Consider the following 20397-nt stretch of genomic DNA (forward strand, 5'->3'; position numbering starts at 1 on the left):
TGCTATCTTTACAAGATTTGACACCACTGTACACTCCTACAAAGTTAACGTTTCTGTGATTCCTGGGGACACACATGTGATTGAGTTAGTGCTGAGGCTGGATACACAGTGTTAGAGGTACATGTTGAGATACAGGTACACAATATCACATGATCACGTACCTGATGTGAAGGACGACTCTCTGCTGGCCCGTCGCTGAGCTGCTGTCAGTCTCAGACCCGGAACTTTGCCCTTCGACACCAGTTCCCCAACATCTGTAGATGGACAAACAGTAACAGTTAGATAGATACAGGAGCACTCCTCCTACACTGAACATGTCAAAACATCTCACTTATCTAGCTATGAAAGAGGGACTATGAAAGGACAGAATGGAAGCTACACTCCGAAGCATTCGACATGATCTGTCAGCAGATCGAGTCCTCCAACATAGACCTATTTGCCACCAGCCAGAACTTTCGACTGCGGACCTACATCTCCCTGGTTCCAGATCCTCAAACAGTAGCTGTCAATGCCCTCAGCGTTCCCTCGGAAGGACTAAAAACGTACGCTTTTACGCCGCCAGTTCTCCTTCTCTGGGTTCTCCAAATGGTCAAGCACACTCGGAACCTAATTCTGATTTTGGTTGCACCCTGGTGGCCAGCGAGGAGTTGGTTTGTCGACTTCAGAGATCTAGCAAGAAACGAGCTTCCGGGTTGGTCAAAAATAATGCTCTACCCACCTCAGGTCACCCTGCCTGGCTCCCCAACAGATAACATTTGCATGCTTGGTACATCTGCAGAGAGCTCTCGGCACCAAGGGCCACTCATCATGGGCTGCCAAGGCCATAGCATTGGCTCATTGACCGTCCACGAGGGGTCTTTACCATGACAAATGGCAATCCTTTCAATCCTTCTGCATGGACAAGCGGCAGGATCCCACATCTACTTCCCCTCAATTCTTGGCTGAATATTTACTCTTCCTCCACTGTAATTGTCGCCTCAAGGATTCAACAATATCATCAATTCCATCAATTCCGTACTAGCCATTCCAGAAGACTGCAGAGTGACAAACACTGGAATTACAAGCTTTGCTGCGTTCTTTTCGATAAGAAGATCAGAAAGCCAAGGTCAGTTCCCCGGTCTGGGATCTGAATGTGCTTATACACAGGTACTCTGGAAGGCTCCGTTTGAGCCCCTACATTCATCATCATTTTATGACCTTACTAAGAAAATGGTTTTCCTCTTGGCACTGGCTACAACGGTGTGGGTCAGCAAACTCAATGCCTTAGAAGTCACTCAGGTCTGTTTTGAGCATGACGCTCTTGGAGCTGTTCACTTTGAACTGCGGTGGAATTTCATTGCCAAGAATCAACTCCCAGGACAGTTTTTCAATTAATCAATTATTCTTCAGGCGGCCGCCAGTTTAGACCCTCCCAAGGCCAACAACACACCTGAAATTAGAGCGGTTGCGTCGACTATGGCTCTTCATAGCAACTGCTCCCTCAAGTCTATTATAGAAGGGTGTTTCTGGCGTTCCAATACCATTTTCATCAGTCATTATTTCAGGCTGTGGCATTGGAGGATGTCGCTGGTGTTCATAGTTTCAGTCCGATGGTTTCAGTGCCCTCCTATCGCAGTGCTACCTCCTCATGAGGTCTTCAGATGTTATGTTCCAAAGCAGTAATGTGCTTTTATATGACGTCACCTCATATGTGAGTTAGGAGTCAAAGTGGTGTTTGAATGACAAGCTCGGAGTGCCAATTGACCAGGGCCGAGCGACACTTCAGCAACAGTCCTGTACACTGACCTGATGGCGTGCCATATGTGCTAGTCTCATCTGACATGTCCGACTCCTCAGTGCTGTCTTCCGTGTTGTCGGAGTCGTCTGTCACCTCGTCATGCTCCGCGCTGCCGTGATCAACCTCACCTGCTGTCTCTGTCTCAGTTACCTCCCCTGCAACAAGCCGGTGGAATACAACACTACTTCCTGCAATATTGATAAGTTATAAACATGAAAAACAACAACATACAAATATAGCAGTAAATTGCTGTGGCAAGTATCCCTGTATGTCACAAACTGTACAGTTACACTGACATTAGGACTTACTTGGTTCACTTTTTCTGCCTCCAGCCAACATTTAGAAAACAAGAAAATCACTGTGGAGTTGTGGACTGCACATTGTATGCTACAAGGTTGTATTTGCTGGGGGGAATGAAGTCCATTAAACACAGTGATGTACGATACGCAAGACAATATGATACTGAGATGTTTTCTCCAATATGGCATATTCATAAATATTACAGATCTATTAGATGTGTTTAAACATATTTATCTTACCACCATCTGTGTGTGTTTGTGTTGTCTCGAGTTCAGTTGTCACATCCATGGATGTGTCACGCGCAGAGGAGTTTGTCTGGCTGGTAGAGTCCGTCTGGGGGGACTCGGACGACTGGCCTTGACCTTGGTATCCTCGTGATGGTGACTCGGAGGATGACTGCTGCTGCACCTGACTGCCTAGGCTCATGCTGGTCATTGATATCCCATCTTCCCCAGTGTTGTCCACACCCATCATCACCTTATCTCCAGACTCATCGTCATAGGGGTCAAGGTCATCATCAATGTCAGAAGGCGTTCCAGGTGGAGGTGTGCAGTGAGGACCTCTTTTTGTCGGAGTAGATCGCCCCTGGAGTGGTGAATACTACCGCTATTACTACTACTGGAGTAGATCGCCCCTGGTGTGATGAATACTACCACTATTACTACTACTTGAGTAGATCGCCCCTGGAGTGGTGAATACTACCACTATTATTACTACTGGAGTAGATCGCTACTGGAGTGGTGAATACTACCACTATTACTACTACTGGAGTAGATCGCTACTGGAGTGGTGAATACTACCGCTATTACTACTACTGGAGTAGATCGCCCCCAGAGTGGTGAATACTACCACTATTATTACTACTGGAGTAGATCGCTACTGGAGTGGTGAATACTACTGCTATTACTACTACTGGAGTAGATCACTACTGGAGTGGTGAATACTACCACTATTACTACTACTGGTAATGATAGAGATAACTGACAGATTTTGTCTACTTGTTTCTGACACTTGCATGTGGAATTTGACATTTTGAAATCAACAAAACAAAAATTAAAAATGTTCCATACACATATACAGACTTGTTACATTTATAGAGTGTTTAAGAATATAAGGAAGTGAATGTTGTTTTGGGCCACAGTCAGCAATATTCCAGCTTTAACATGGCTACCTTTATATAACCAGGCTTCAAAGTTGCGACTAAAACGGTAGCCAATGCGACCTAAATTTCAGTTTGTCTACTGTCTAAAATTCAGAGGTAGAAAAATATCTTGACTAAATTCTATTGCTACACATCTGTAGACACAAAAATAAATAACAGCTGATATTGGAAAATATGTTTGCTAATAATTGTACTCGCAAATAATTCCTTCTAAAGTCGACAATGAACCAAAATACATAAATATTAATGTAATTAGTACTTTATTTTAGTTGACAATGCTCATTGGATGAGCAAGGATATACCTATATAATCTAGTAACATAAACTGCATCATTGTTCGAGTCACAAATAACAAAAATCAAGTAGTTTCCACTGATATACAATTTCATGACTATTGCTGTAACTTGTACATATTATGATAGTTAGTTGATAAAGATAATTTCAAATGCTTTTGGCTACCTACAATATAGGCTTGACTTTTTTATTTTACCACTGGCTAACTGGAAAAAAATACTTGTAGCCATATGGCTACTTGGTAAAAATTTAAACTTTGAGGCCTGATAACTTAGTGAAGACCAGGCTCGTAACAGGAAACATGAGCAGTGATCCACAGCATTGTGATGACACGCAATCAGTCCAAGCACAGAGCCGGACATCTCACGGCAAGCCACTCGTGCTGGAAGGCTGTTCAACAGTCATGATATTCTGGCACTCACAAACTGAGACTGGGTTTCCTCTGTGATGGCTGCCATCTCAGTGGCAGGGCTGTCCCGGGGGCTACAGAAGTGCTTCACCACCGCCTCCTCCAGGGTCCTGGAGAACCACAGCTGGTCTGGCACACACATAACATGGGATTACTCAACAAGGTTGGGTAAAGGAAAAGGGACAAAAGTTAACATCAAACATGTGCACTCCTCAATTTAATAAAGGGAGCGTACGTTACAAAACTGTTTACATCTCTACTGCCACACAATTTTAGGATCGGCAACATAACAGATGTCAATATGATTCTCATACACATCACAACCACCTACCCTCTGATGATATAAGTCTGTCAGAAAATGTGCGACAACATTCATGACACCAGAGCTGTGTGATGACCTTCATCATGGGGGCAGCGGGGGTGAGTGTGGCAATCTGTTCCCCCCGTCCACCACCGGCCAGGCTGCTTTGGCTGACAGTGTACGACTGGCTGGAATCAAATGATGTCTGCCGACCTGCAGCAGTCTTCGACTCTGAAATCATCATGTTTCAGTATCAGACGAGTTTCAACATTTGAGAGATAAACTGAGACCACCTAAAACTGAGCTGTGTATCAGAAGGAACACGAACAAGATGAGGATGTTGGCGATTGTTGGGTTGCAACTTCATTGTAAGCATTAGTACAAACAGCAGAGGACATAGGACACATAACACACTAGTTTGTCAGGGTTAGCATAAAACATTTTTTTTTTCACATCCTCATCTCTTAGTGACAGTTAACCTACTACAGTGTTGCACACTATGTTCACTTGTTCATGGTTAACATCCTACATTGTTACACACTATGTTCTCTGTTTCATGGTTAACATCCTACATTGTTACACACTATGTTCTCTGTTTCATGGTTAACTTCCTACATTATTACACACTATGTTCTCTGTTTCATGGTTAACATCCTACATTGTTACACATTATGTTCTCTGGGTCATTGTTAACATCCTACATTGTTACACACTATGTTCTCTGTTTCATGGTTAACATCCTACATTGTTACACACTATGTTCTCTGGGCCATTGATTACATGCTACATTGTTACACACTATGTTCTCTGGGCCATGGTTAACATCCTACATTGTTACACACCATGTTCCCTATTACATGGTTAACATGCTCCATTGTTACACACTATGTTCTCTGGGTCATGGTTAACATCCTACATAGTTACACATTATGTTCTCTGGGCCATTGTTAACATGCTACATTGTTACACACTATGTTCTCTGTTTCATGGTTAACATCCTACATTCTTACACACTATGTTCTTTGTTTCATGGTTAACATCCTACATTGTTACACACTATGTTCTCTGTTTCATGGTTAACATCCTACATTGTTACACACTATGTTCTCTGGGTCATGGTTAACATCCTACATTGTTACACATTATGTTCTCTTGGTCATGGTTAACATCCTACATTGTTACACACTATGTTCTCTGGGTCATGGTTAACATCCTACATTGTTACACACTATGTTCTCTGTTTCACGGTTAACATCCTACATTGTTACACACCATGTTCTCTGTTTCATGGTTAACATGCTCCATTGTTACACACTTTGTTCTCTGGGTCATGGTTAACATCCTACATTGTTACACACTAAGTTCTCTGTTTCATGGTTAACATGCTACATTGTTACACACTATGTTCTCTGTTTCATGGTTAACATCCTACATTGTTACACACTATGTTCTCTGGGTCATTGTTAACATGCTACATTGTTACACACTATGTTCCCTATTACATGGTTAACATCCTACATTGTTACACATTATGTTCTCTGGGTCATTGTTAACATCCTACATTGTTACACACTATGTTCTCTGTTTCATGGTTAACATCCTACATTGTTACACACTATGTTCTCTGTTTCATTGTTAACATGCTACATTGTTACACACTATGTTCCCTATTACATGGTTAACATCCTACATTGTATACACTATGTTCTCTTGGTCATTGTTAACATGCTACATCGTTACACACTACGTATTCTGGGTCATGGTTAACATGCAATATTTTGAAACCTACTGCTTTCTTCCTTGTCCTTCTTCTTGGTGCGAAGTTTCCTGATCCGTGACCTGGGTGACATAAGCAGGATGCCCTGCACGACACGCGAAATGTCGTGAAGAGAGAAGACGTAGTGGGCATGTGCAGGAGTCGGTCGAAGCTTGTCTCGGACTGATTGATACAGCTCCACCAGACCAACAATCATTGCCTGGGGAAAGTCAAATAATCTTACAGCAGAAGAAGAAGAAGGATTCAGTCAGCAATATTAAGCCATCACACATCATCCTCTAACTAATCTGTGCCAGTCAAACTAGTGGTTCATAACATGCTCAAGGACCCACCCTGTCAGCCAAAGTACAGACACCATCAACCCCATTTTAGTCAGCTCTAGCATTGAGTCCCCACAACATCACTAACCCACTGAGTGATACATCTGACCTACCTGTCCGAACTCATAGTGGTGCTCCACAGTATAGGTCGGGAACTCCTCTAGCCAGGGCTGTAACTGCCGAGAGTAGATCGTAACTAGGTTCTCCATCGATGGACAAAACACGCACAGGTTGATGAACAGTCGCGTCAATCGAGATGACATCACATGACATGCATGTCCCAGACCTGTACCTGAGGTTTAACACAGACAGATGGTCAAACATGTACGTATACAGGAAGTATGTCTCATGAGTCTGTACTGGCAGTGGAGAACAGAAACCAAAAGCTAACTGGGAACTTCTGGAATGTGCACATGTACAGTGTAACCGCAAGTGAATCACATTCGTGAGGACAGTCAAAAATATACCAACACTTAAGACTAGACAAGAGGAGTGCCTTGACCTCGAGTTGAAATCTGCCTTGACCATATAATCATCTTCAAAAGATTGACTTTCCTCTTTCACTGTATCTTCCATGCATTTTCATTAAAAGTAGGCACATGTATAACGAATCCGTCTTAACTTGATGATAAAGCTAACACACCATGTAAGAAAGGTTCTCTGCAAAGACCAAAAGATATTTGTGTGTGAAAGAGTGTAATTGTATCATAGTTATGCACAAAAGCTGAAATAAGCAAATAAATATAAGCCAAGAGATATTATATCTGATGTACACTCAAAAAGTCCAGAGAATACTTGTGTTAATGCTATACTTTAGGTTTATGGATCTGCATAAGCTACTTAAAAAAAGTGACAAGAACTAATTCTGAAAAGATATATTTTCTTATTCTGCCAAATATGTGTAGACCAAGTAAACATAAATGACGACTTTACAAACAATTAATTAAACACATGGCAATATTATTAGTTATGGTGTCTTTAGTTGCCATATATGGTGTCATATAAGCAGAAAGATATAGGGCGAGGCATATGCAAAAAAGTTTACACTATTTGGTATCTTTGTCAGACATGTTATGTCAAAATGAAAACTTGACACTTACAACCGGTATAAACGACAGGACCAGTATATATGTACCCCATATACAACACTTTATCAGAAAAATAAACGTCATCAAGGGAATATATAATGCACTAAATGTGAATGTTTAAAAGTATTATATCCAAAATGGATAGAATTATCATAAAAATGCCCGCATGTTAACAGAAATCTGCGGGTCACTGTTACTTGACAGCAGTCCACTTCCCCTAACGAGAGGCTGCTGTCTATTCTATTGCTATGTGACGTCATTTACGTTTCTTGTTTGTGACATCATCCTATATCATGTTCTATGACGTTGCTATTTGTAACTCCATGACCTCCATTGAAAGCTTTTTTTCTCTATAATTTTTATCAATAAAGTCATGAACTAGGTTTCTTTCATAAATAATGTCTTTGCTCATCACGATTAATGATATTAAAACACAAAGCTGTCAAATAACAAATTTCTGTACCAGAATTTCTATGTGAAATTTGTGAGGTGGGAGTTGGAAAATCCAAAATGGCTGTTATTGACAGTATACGGTCTCATATTAGGTCAGTAACAACCATCTTGGATTTTTACTGATGTATACGGGCTCATGTGGTGTTAGTAGTTCTGCTCTCTGATTGGTCAATCTCACTTTGAGACATAATAAATTCAGATACATTTTTGAATAACAGAAAAAAGATCTGAAATGACTTTCTATTCTTTGACACACAAATCTGTAAACCAAGAAATAAGTCTATGAAAGCAGAAGCAACAGAAGCTATATTTTTGTTAGGCCTTACCGGGAGATGAGGGTGTGGTGCAGGCTGCCACGAATGTCGCCTCCTCCATGCCCTGGAAGCGCTGTCTCTGTCTGTCGTACACACCGCCAGTTGTCAGGATCTGTCGCAGCACCTCAAGTGGGGGCTGGTAGGCTGTTCACAACAACAGTTACCATGGTGACAAGAATAGCGGTCAAATGGGAGCATGTTATCTTGTGTAATAAATAATGTTTAAGTTAACTAGCAACCTGAGTCTATTGTATGTAACAGATGTCAAAAGGAACAGTGCAAAATATATAGTATTGGTGACGTAGGTATGTAGAGTCATTCACAACAGTATGAAAAATCAAATCAATGATAGGCATGGCAAGAGCGAGACTTTTTCCCACAAACATCCATTCCAATAACCACCATTCATTCCCGTACCCTTCATTCACGAAGAACAGGTAATCCTTACTGGTAAGAATTGAACTGATAAGCTGGGTGATGCTCTACTTAGAGTGGAGAAGGGCTACAATATTGTGACAACACAATGAACCTACAGCCTATCCTCTGTGCCATGTTGAGAAGGGCTACAATATTGTGACAACACAATGAACCTACAGCCTATCCTCTGTGCCATGTTAAGAAGGGCTACAATATTGTGACAACACAATGAACCTACAGCCTATCCTCTGTGCCATGTTAAGAAGGGCTACAATATTGTGACAACACAATGAACCTACAGCCTATCCTCTGTGCCATGTTGAGAAGGGCTACAATATTTTTCTGTAACACAATGAACCTACAGCCTATCCTCTGTGGCATGTTGGGAAGGGCTACAATATTGTGACAACACAATGAACCTACAGCCTATCCTCTGTGCCATGTTGAGAAGGGCTACAATATTGTGACAACACAATGAACCTACAGCCTATCCTCTGTGGCATGTTCAGAAGGGCTACAATATTGTGACAACACAATGAACCTACAGCCTATCCTCTGTGGCATGTTGAGAAGGGCTACAATATTGTGACAACACAATGAACCTACAGCCTATCCTCTGTGCCATGTTGAGAAGGGCTACAATATTGTGACAACACAATGAACCTACAGCCTATCCTCTGTGGCATGTTCAGAAGGGCTACAATATTGTGACAACACAATGAACCTACAGCCTATCCTCTGTGCCATGTTAAGAAGGGCTACAATATTGTGACAACACAATGAACCTACAGCCTATCCTCTGTGGCATGTTCAGAAGGGCTACAATATTGTGACAACACAATGAACCTACAGCCTATCCTCTGTGGCATGTTCAGAAGGGCTACAATATTGTGACAACACAATGAACCTACAGCCTATCCTCTGTGCCATGTTGAGAAGGGCTACAATATTGTGACAACACAATGAACCTACAGCCTATCCTCTGTGCCATGTTGAGAAGGGCTACAATATTGTGACAACACAATGAACCTACAGCCTATCCTCTGCGCCATGTTGAGAAGGGCTACAATATTGTGACAACACAATGAACCTACAGGCTATCCTCTGTGCCATGTTAAGAAGGGCTACAATATTGTGACAACACAATGAACCTACAGCCTATCCTCTGCGCCATGTTCAGAAGGGCTACAATATTGTGACAACACAATGAACCTACAGCCTATCCTCTGTGCCATGTTCAGAAGGGCTACAATATTGTGACAACGCAATGAACCTACAGCCTATCCTCTGTGCCATGTTGAGAAGGGCTACAATATTGTGACAACACAATGAACCTACAGCCTATCCTCTGTGCCATGTTAAGAAGGGCTACAATATTGTGACAACACAATGAACCTACAGCCTATCCTCTGCGCCATGTTGAGAAGGGCTACAATATTGTGACAACAAAATGAACCTACAGCCTATCCTCTGTGCCATGTTGAGGTCATCTACAAAGAAGAGATGCCTCTGCCTGTCCGCGGCCTGCAGTGACCCAGGTGCCCCCACAACATCCATGGCCTTGTTCTTCAGCTGCACGATGTGGTCCACCATCATGTCCTGGAAGATGGCAGACGTCATCCCACGCGACATCATGGCCGTCGTTGACGTCTGCTTCGGCAGAACCAGGTGCTGCAAAAATTATTAATACTTGTGATTCGCAAGAAGATCCACAAAAGTGTAGAAACCCTTATGTATCGGCATATATAATAATTGCTACATCAGTGCACTGTTAAACTCGTCTGCCAGTCATTGTATGGTTTCTTCATTCAGTCTTCCCAACAATAGGGTCCACAATGAGAAACAAACACAGGTTTCAACATTTATATGGCAAATCTAATCTGCAAACCAAGTAATCAGAAAAAGAGGTCTTAATTTCCACCAACAACGAGTCCAAAATGAGCTGTAGAGTAGTCATCTCACACTCACTGAGCCTGTCCAACACAGGAGACAGGTGCAGACAATCTGTGTAACTGACTTCACTCCATACCTTGATGAGTGCTGTCTTGCCCACTCCGGCAGCACCAGTCAGCAGGACGGGGAGGTGGGCCGACACGAACAGCTCCAGGAGGTAGTTGTAGCGATCCACCTAACACAGACAGCTTTATGACACTCACAACTATGATCAGAGGCAAGGAATTACATATTAGAAGTATTAACTATTGACATTTTGTAATCAATGTATTCCGCAATTGTGCCATCGGGCACATCAGATTCACTTAGTGTGCATATATGTAAGTGCACATCAGATTTACCTAGTGTGCATATGTAAGTGCACATCAGATTTACCTAGTGTGCATATGTGAGTGCACGTCAGATTTACCTAGTGTGCATATGTAAGTGCACATCAGATTCACTTAGTGTGCATATGTAAGTGCACATCAGATTTACCTAGTGTGCATATGTAAGTGCACGTCAGATTTACCTAGTGTGCATATGTAAGTGCACATGAATGTCCACATCAGATTCACTTAGTGTGCATATATGTAAGTGCACATCAGATTTACCTAGTGTGCATATGTAAGTGCACATCAGATTTACCTAGTGTGCATATGTAAGTGCACATCAGATTTACCTAGTGTGCATATGTAAGTGCACATCAGATTCACTTAGTGTGCATATGTATGTGCACATCAGATTCACTTAGTGTGGATATATGTAAGTGCACATCAGATTCACTCAATACAACCAGTGCAGATTATGAGTTTCATTAATCATTGACACATGACTAGACACATTACAGCAAGTTTTCAACAGCCGTTACAAATACAGTTGAGTTACATTCCTTGATACAAGCAGGATGTGCTATGGACCAAAGTGTCCAGACCTCCGTCTGCACCAAGTTGCAATGTCTTCAACAAATAAAGCAGTGGAGGGTTCACTGTAATATTCAACCATAGACAGATTATTACTGTCCAGCCTTGTGAGGCTTTACTACCATTTGTTTGTCTTATCTGAGGTAAATAAAAACACTATCACATGTCCCACTGTTGACAAAGTACAAATATTTCTTCAGAGGTACTGACCTCTGGTGTGAAGACGAACCCTCCCAGGCTCCGAACCTTCTCCTGCTGTCTCTGCCCCCAGCGTGTAAAGGTCCCACTTGTCTCGTCCAGACAGTAGTCAAACACCTGACCCCACACAGGCAATCGGATTGGGTGGGAAGCTCGGTAAAGCACATCATGGGCAAACTTGCTGAATCGTTCTCGGAATCTAAACAGGACAAGAGAGGGAACATAACCTCCTTAGTATTCCCTTTAATGCACCTGACTACAACACATGTATTCAATGCCCATGATTCAGACAGAAAGAGCTACTAGACCTACCTATCATGCAGAGATCCCCCAAAAGACCAGATGTAGGCAAAGGCGAACATGCCCTTGACGATGGTGGTGTAGCCAGGGATGAGGACCTCGATGTGGGAGCTGGTGGTCATCCGACTTGCCATCTGCCGGGATGGAGCGCCACCTAGTGAGCTCTTGCTGCCGCCCTGTTGCTCTGCATATACGCACCCAAAATGTATAATACTGAACAGGTACAAGAGTCTGTCACGGTGTAGCACTGTAACAATCTCTGATTAATGACCAACAATTTAGGTCTGCCAATTGGAAGAGAATAATTATGACCATATTTGGAATATGATGTGAGTAGAACATGTACATAATAGGTGTCATAAGAATATTGTTTCTAAACGGTACCCGGCTATATTACAGTGTAGATTTAAGACAGAGACTATTGGAAGTCAATGTCTAGGTATGGAAGTTGTGATAGTACTAGAGCTCTGGTGCCGTTGTACAAAGCAATCTTTGCGCAAAAGGGATCGTAACTCTCTTACCTTCACATAGACTTACGACATATGTAGCGCTAAGATTGTTTTGTACAACAACACCCATATCACTGAGGGAGTGAGCTTGAAGAGTGAGACCTAGCAGTGATGCCGCACATACCATCCTCTTCCTTTAGTTCTGCCTGGACGCGGCGGTCCAGCTCTTCTCGGAGGAACATCTTGTCAAACAGCGCTTTCAGCATGTTGAGGAACATGGTGACTTCCTGGACACCGGGCACCACCTGATTGGCTCGCACCTTCTCCACCCCGACGTCAGTAAGCAGGGCAGGACAGCACTCACTGGCCAGGAACTTCACAGTGGGTGGGAACACATCCTTCACAAGGTCATCAAGGATTTTCATGCTGTAGAGAAGAAGCAATAATTTGTAACATGACAGCTAAATAAACATTTACAGAACAGGGTCTATTCATTAAACGTGAGAAAAATGTGTACAAATCAAATAAATTGTTTATACTGGCTGAGTCACTATCTTGATATTTTTGTTTATTGATTCAAGAGCATGGAGCCAAAAGCCACTTTCAGAAAATATATTGTCGGATCATATGTTTTGTGACTTCATACATTTTCGAATGGCCATGTTTATCGTGAGTACTCCCACTATAACGAGGGGGGAGGAACACAGGCATTGTAAATACTCACATAATGGCCTGGTTGTTTTAGATAAAGTTGTCTTTTATAAGAGAACGAGATGTTTTACGGTTGTTCTTGTGACTAACAAGAAAACTATGTATGTTCCTTTAGCGTCGGAAAACCCATAACACAGGGATAATATGAATAGTTTTCTGAACCCCTCCATAATTGATGCTGTAGACAAATAAATGGATACAACTAAAAATTAATACAAAATCAAAGTAACAATTAACTTTTAAAGTAGTAATTGATCAAATGTGTTGTATGTAGTCTCAGGCCACTGCAACCTTACATACACATACACATTAAGAATACAAGGCATTCTACACATCAAGTATCAGTAATTATTTTTGCCCTCTAAGCGGACCTAAACAAACTTCATGGCAAATTAAATAAAACAATATTGAGGTACACAAATATATTTATATTTCAACCTATCCAAGATAAAATATATAAACCATAAAATATAAATATTCATATGAGCCAATGTAACACTTTACACAAGACCTAGAACTGATCTGATTTCAGGATGTAGCATCTGATGACACTGTACACACAGAGCCCTGCATCAGCACAAGACATGTTTCCCAGATACAGGTAAAACTAACATGACATTTAACTCACCATGCTGATGTGAGAACCCATTTAGTTTTGGCCGTCTGCTTCCACTGGTGTATGAGACCCTCCCAGGACACAGTGACAGGGGCACAATGAACAACTGTGCACCTAGCAATCGCTCCAGGAGATGCCTCTACCAGGCTTGGGCTCTCGAAGATGAAAGCAGTTGTGTCTGAAGTTGTACAAAGAAGTTGTATTAAGGGCTTACAACATACAAGATAAACTTTTAAATGAGATTGACCCTTATGTCCAGCCATGGAAGCAACATGATTTACCAATCTTTCCCTGCTCTGGAGTTGTTGTTTACAATTTACTGTTAAGAAATTTGATTAATACACCTGTGTCAAGTAAAGCTGCAACATTTATTAATATCATTTATAAATACAATATCTTCATTTGACATGGACATGTTTTCCCCCAAACAGGAAAAGCAGGGTCCCACAGAAGGGTTCCCAATAATGAAATGTTCAGTTACAGTGACAAGAATACATATACATGAATATTCCCCCATATTGCTGCAACCCGTCTTGGGCAGGCAAACCAGTTGTTGATACAAGCAAGGATGAACACCATCAGGGTACAATGTCATCCAACCCAACCCGTCTTGGGCAGGCAAACCAGTTGTTGATACAAGCAAGGATGAACACCATCAGGGTACAATGTCATCCAACCCAACCCGTCTTGGGCAGGCAAACCAGTTGTTGATACAAGCAAGGATGAACACCATCAGGGTACAATGTCATCCAACCCAACCCGTCTTGGGTAGGCAAACCAGTTGTTAATACAAACAAGGATGAACACCATCAGGGTACAATGTCACCCAACCCAACCCGTCCTGGGCAGGCAAACCAGTTGTTAATACAAACAAGGATGAACACCATCAGGGTACAATGTCACCCAACCCAACCCGTCTTGGGCAGGCAAACCAGTTGTTGATACAAGCAAGGATGAACACCATCAGGGTACAATGTCATCCAACCCAACCCGTCTTTGGCAGGCAAACCAGTTGTTGATACAAGCAAGGATGAACACCATCAGGGTACAATGTCATCGAACCCAACCCGTCTTTGGCAGGCAAACCAGTTGTTGATACAAGCAAGGATGAACACCATCAGGGTACAATGTCATCCAACCCAACCCGTCTTGGGTAGGCAAACCAGTTGTTAATACAAACAAGGATGAACACCATCAGGGTACAATGTCACCCAACCCAACCCGTCTTGGGTAGGCAAACCAGTTGTTAATACAAACAAGGATGAACACCATCAGGGTACAATGTCACCCAACCCAACCCGTCTTGGGCAGGCAAACCAGTTGTTGATACAAGCAAGGATGAACACCATCAGGGTACAATGTCATCCAACCCAACCCGTCTTGGGCAGGCAAACCAGTTGTTGATACAAGCAAGGATGAACACCATCAGGGTACAATGTCATCCAACCCAACCCGTCTTGGGCAGGCAAACCAGTTGTTAATACAAACAAGGATGAACACCATCAGGGTACAATGTCACCCAACCCAACCCGTCTTGGGCAGGCAAACCAGTTGTTGATACAAGCAAGGATGAACACCATCAGGGTACAATGTCACCCAACCCAACCCGTCTTGGGCAGGCAAACCAGTTGTTGATACAAGCAAGGATGAACACCATCAGGATACAATGACACCCAATACTCTGCATTGTAACCACTCATTCCTCAGGTGGGTCGGCTGCTACCTGCATTAAGTACAATCCATTCTGTCACAGAATCCCAATGGCGGATGCCAGCTACTCACCTCTCAACTTGACCTGCTCTCCGTTGGCCACAGACAGTTTGTGTTCCTCGTCCAGTAGAGTCTTGAGTCCGTCTGCCCACACAGCATCCAGGTCCCCATCCATCACCAACCAGCGCAGCAGAACAGACGGCAACTCTGTCTGATGCCGATTACGCTTCTCCGCCACCTTCTGGGCATCGATGTAGGCTCGCACAGCCAGCGACATGGCGTACGAGTCACTGGCAATCTTGGACATGATGCCCCCATGCCACAGGCCATTCTCAAAATGTCCAAACATCTGGAAGAGAACAAGCTTTTAAAAACCTGACAAATGATGCACAGGAGAACCTTACATATCAGATCAAAGTGACTTGCTAAATCCAAACCATCTTGATAAACAACTTTCAAGAGTAGCAACAATACCTTTGAGATATTGTGAAATAAACAGTTTCCTGATAAAAGATTAATTGCATGCCTTTCAATGGTGATTCCCAGCTATGTGTTTGTTAGCTGGAAGGACATGTACAAGAAAACAGTATTTGTAGAAACATAGCACAGGAACAAGTGGGTAGAATAACATTAAACATCTTAATCCATTCATTGATAGTGGCCACAGGCCTAGTTTCTCATTTAACACAACTGGCTGCTGGTTGTACCCTAACTGCAAGGTAGACAGAGGCAACAAGCTTGACTCCAAGTGGCAGCCTAGTTTCTCATTTAACACAACTGACTGCTGGTTGTACTACAAGGTAGACAGAGGCAACAAGCTTGACTCCAAGTGGCAGCCTAGTTTCTCATTTAACACAACTGGCTGCTGGTTGTACCCTAACTGCAAGGTAGACAGAGGCAACAAGCTTGACTCCAAGTGGCAGCCTTGTTTCTCATTTAACACAACTGGCTGCTGGTTGTACAGCAAGGTGGACAGTGGCAACAAGTTTGACAAGAGAGAACCTGTTAGAAAGTGTGTTCACCAGTATATGGTATAGCAATGAAGTAGTAATGGGAACATGACTATTAGCTTTTAGGGCCTGCATACTGGCTGCAGCTGTTGAATACCCCAGGGAGAGAAGAGAGATCTAAATCTGTATCCAAGCCATGACCAAGTTGAAATGCAGCCCAGTGCTACTGGGCAGAGCCAGCAGTGGTGTCAGGTGGATGCCTCATGGCTGGAGAGTTGCTGATTCCATCTCACCTCACTAGGCGGCATGACAGTCGGGAGAAGGCGGATGAGGTCCACTTTGGGGAACTTGGCACAGTCCATCATCTTCTCCTTCTCCTCTTGGTTGACTCGCTTCACATCGTCAAAGATTTCTTTGGTGGCCAACAGGTTCATATGAAGCAGTCGCATCTTATGGGAACCCTTGGTCTTCTTCTGCTTGAGATCCTCATCAATGTTCTGGAGAAACTGTAAGTTTGATGGTTAGAGGAGATTAAACACTCACTTCAACAGTTACATTATTTGATTCAAACCACATGACACATGATCAAATTGCATGTCTTGATTTAGTGTTGAACAGTGTCATGTCAGTGTCTGATAGTCACAAGTCCCATACCAGTGTCTGACAGTCACATGTCCCATACCGGTGTCCGACAGTCACATGTCCCATACCGGTGTCCGACAGTCACATGTCCCATACCAGTGTCTGACAGTCACATGTCCCATACCGGTGTCCGACAGTCACATGTCCCATACCAGTGTCTGACAGTCACATGTCCCATACCAGTGTCCGACAGTCACATGTCCCATACCAGTGTCCGACAGTCACATGTCCCATACCGGTGTCTGACAGTCACATGTCCCATACCGGTGTCCGACAGTCACATGTCCCATACCGGTGTCCGACAGTCACATGTCCCATACCAGTGTCTGACAGTCACATGTCCCATACCAGTGTCCGACAGTCACATGTCCCATACCAGTGTCCGACAGTCACATGTCCCATACCAGTGTCTGACAGTCACATGTCCTATAGCAGTGTCTGACAGTCACATGTCCCATACCAGTGTCTGACAGTCACATGTCCCATACCAGTGTCTGACAGTCACATGTCCCATACCAGTGTCTGACAGTCAAATGTCCCATACCAGTGTCCGACAGTCACATGTCCCATACCAGTGTCCGACAGTCACATGTCCCATACCAGTGTCCGACAGTCACATGTCCCATAGCAGTGTCTGACAGTCACATGTCCCATACCAGTGTCTGACAGTCACATGTCCCATACCAGTGTCTGACAGTCACATGTCCCATACCAGTGTCAGACAGTCACATGTCCCATACCAGTGTCTGACAGTCACATGTCCCATACCAGTGTCAGACAGTCACATGTCCCATACCAGTGTCTGACAGTCACATGTCCCATACCAGTGTCTGACAGTCATATGTCCCATACCAGTGTCAGACAGTCACATGTCCCATACCAGTGTCTGACAGTCACATGTCCCATAGCAGTGTCCGACAGCCACATGTTCCATACCAGTGTCCGACAGTCATATGTCCCATAGCAGTGTCTGACAGTCACATGTCCCATACCAGTGTCTGACAGTCATATGTCCCATTCCAGTGTCTGACAGTCACATGTCCCATACCAGTGTCCGACAGTCACATGTCCCATACCAGTGTCCGACAGTCACATGTCCCATACCAGTGTCCGACAGTCACATGTCCCATAGCAGTGTCTGACAGTCACATGTCCCATACCAGTGTCTGACAGTCACATGTCCCATACCAGTGTCTGACAGTCACATGTCCCATAGCAGTGTCCGACAGTCACATGTCCCATACCAGTGTCCGACAGTCACATGTCCCATACCAGTGTCCGACAGTCACATGTCCCATACCAGTGTCTGACAGTCACATGTCCCATACCAGTGTCTGACAGTCATATGTCCCATACCAGTGTCAGACAGTCACATGTCCCATACCAGTGTCTGACAGTCACATGTCCCATAGCAGTGTCCGACAGCCACATGTTCCATACCAGTGTCCGACAGTCATATGTCCCATAGCAGTGTCTGACAGTCACATGTCCCATACCAGTGTCTGACAGTCATATGTCCCATTCCAGTGTCTGACAGTCACATGTCCCATAGCAGTGTCCGACAGCCACATGTTCCATACCAGTGTCTGACAGTCACATGTCCCATACCAGTGTCTGACAGTCACATGTCCCATAGCAGTGTCTGACAGTCACATGTCCCATACCAGTGTCTGACAGTCACATGTCCCATACCAGTGTCTGACAGTCACATGGCAGTGTCATGTAGTCATGGGTTTTGGTAAAACAATCAAATGATAAAGTTGAGCCATCACATCCTGGTTCAACCGTCACATGACTTGACTCACAACACAATCAAGTTACAAAACTTATATCTTATATCAAGATTAATATCGTTTTATTTATACACAGCAATATCCAGAGAGATGATTGTCATGATCATAACATAACAGCTTGTGTTCATTTCAAATTCTGAAAAAAAATGAAAAAATCAGTGGAAAAGAGTTACAACAGATGGATATGTGGACATGTGTTGGATATGCCCCACAAGATTACAGACACACCAGTTTTATCTTGCATGAACAAAAGCAGAAACAGCAAAATATATCGTAAAACAAAACAAGCAAAATATACTGAAGCAAAACTAAACATCTAGGCTATATGTTAGGGAGGCAGTACTAGTTTAATATAGGATATATATCATACACTATGTTAATGATAGGTCATTCATTTTCTCTTGAAACAATGACAATAAACTGTACTGGTAAAATCAAGTTCCCCAAATGCCCTGTCAATCTGTGTTTAATGTTAGGGCCTGGTCATTCTTTATAAGGGCTGGATGGGTGAGGAACATAGATGAGGGCAAAACACACAGGCCCCTTAAAACATGGACAATGGTTCTGATAGAAGACTGTACCCAAATCCTAAACATACCATGCTAAAGTCTCCTTTGAACTGCATGTATGACACTGGACACTGACTCTAGCTTGGAAGCATAACAAACTCTTGCATTTGTATGACACCTTGTGCTTGAACTTGATATAAAATATTCTAAATATAAGAAAAGAAATATGAAAATAGGCCAAGTGTATGGATGACTCCACTGACATGTAACAACCTTTTGCTGGAGGGAAGTGCAGACCTATCAACAAGTCATGATATATACCGTATTCCACATAATAAGCACCCAGGGTGCTCTCCAAATTAGAAATAAGGGGCTCTTATTAGAACATTATTTTGGTGAAAAAAAAACAGAGTTGAAAGATCGTAAATTTTGGGGTTTATGCTGACAGCCTGAAATGTTTATATGAGACAGATATATTTTTCCAGAATTTAATTGCCCATAAATAAGGGTGCATATAACACACAAGTGCATATTATACATGAATAAATAAGTCCTGTGTACATGGATCAATTGGAAGGGTGCTAATTGGGATTGTTTACTGGCTAATATATTAGCAAATATCGCTGTGGGCGCTTATTAGAGCAGGGCGCTTATTACGTTGAATACGGAATGTATTTAAGGGAGTGCAATCTTATGTCAATCAGACCAAACGCTTTGTCTTATTTATCTCTTTTCTTCTGTATTTGTTTCTTTCTATTCTCATGATGATCATTCCTTATTCTCTTGTCTTCCAACGTCATCTTTTGTACATATGTAAATAATATATGGAAATACCAAGGAGAGGGTGTCCTAAGTCCGATAATTTGCTCCTAATCCTTTTCAATTTGTGAATGAAATATATTTTAACTAAACTACAACCTGGTATAACAGACTGACATACAAAAACACTTGACACTACAGACAATATCCACATCAGCCTCTACTGCATGCTAGCCTACAATGTTGACAACACAACATACTGATACTGATATTGAGACAACAAACATGAGGGGA

General features: G+C 42.8%; 1 protein-coding gene across 1 annotated transcript in view; it reads right to left on the bottom strand.

Moving 5' to 3' along the window:
* The window catches only part of LOC124145313 (dynein heavy chain domain-containing protein 1-like), a 225660-nt gene that overhangs the window by 110318 nt on the left and 94945 nt on the right, over nt 1-20397 (bottom strand). The window contains exons 50-65 of the mRNA XM_048386779.1: nt 16694-16906; nt 15523-15799; nt 13753-13918; nt 12598-12839; nt 11977-12148; nt 11677-11863; nt 10641-10739; nt 10072-10282; nt 8207-8338; nt 6453-6631; nt 6032-6218; nt 4273-4473; nt 3955-4070; nt 2317-2662; nt 1786-1932; nt 162-254 (exon numbers count right to left, since the gene is read on the bottom strand). Of these exons, the coding sequence (XP_048242736.1) occupies nt 162-254; nt 1786-1932; nt 2317-2662; nt 3955-4070; nt 4273-4473; nt 6032-6218; nt 6453-6631; nt 8207-8338; nt 10072-10282; nt 10641-10739; nt 11677-11863; nt 11977-12148; nt 12598-12839; nt 13753-13918; nt 15523-15799; nt 16694-16906 (2968 nt within the window). The remainder of the gene's footprint in view (nt 1-161; nt 255-1785; nt 1933-2316; nt 2663-3954; nt 4071-4272; nt 4474-6031; nt 6219-6452; nt 6632-8206; nt 8339-10071; nt 10283-10640; nt 10740-11676; nt 11864-11976; nt 12149-12597; nt 12840-13752; nt 13919-15522; nt 15800-16693; nt 16907-20397) is intronic.

This window comes from Haliotis rufescens, unplaced genomic scaffold (genome assembly GCF_023055435.1).
Source record: "Haliotis rufescens isolate VD_foot unplaced genomic scaffold, xgHalRufe1.0.p SCAF_10, whole genome shotgun sequence".
NCBI lineage: Eukaryota > Metazoa > Mollusca > Gastropoda > Lepetellida > Haliotidae > Haliotis > Haliotis rufescens.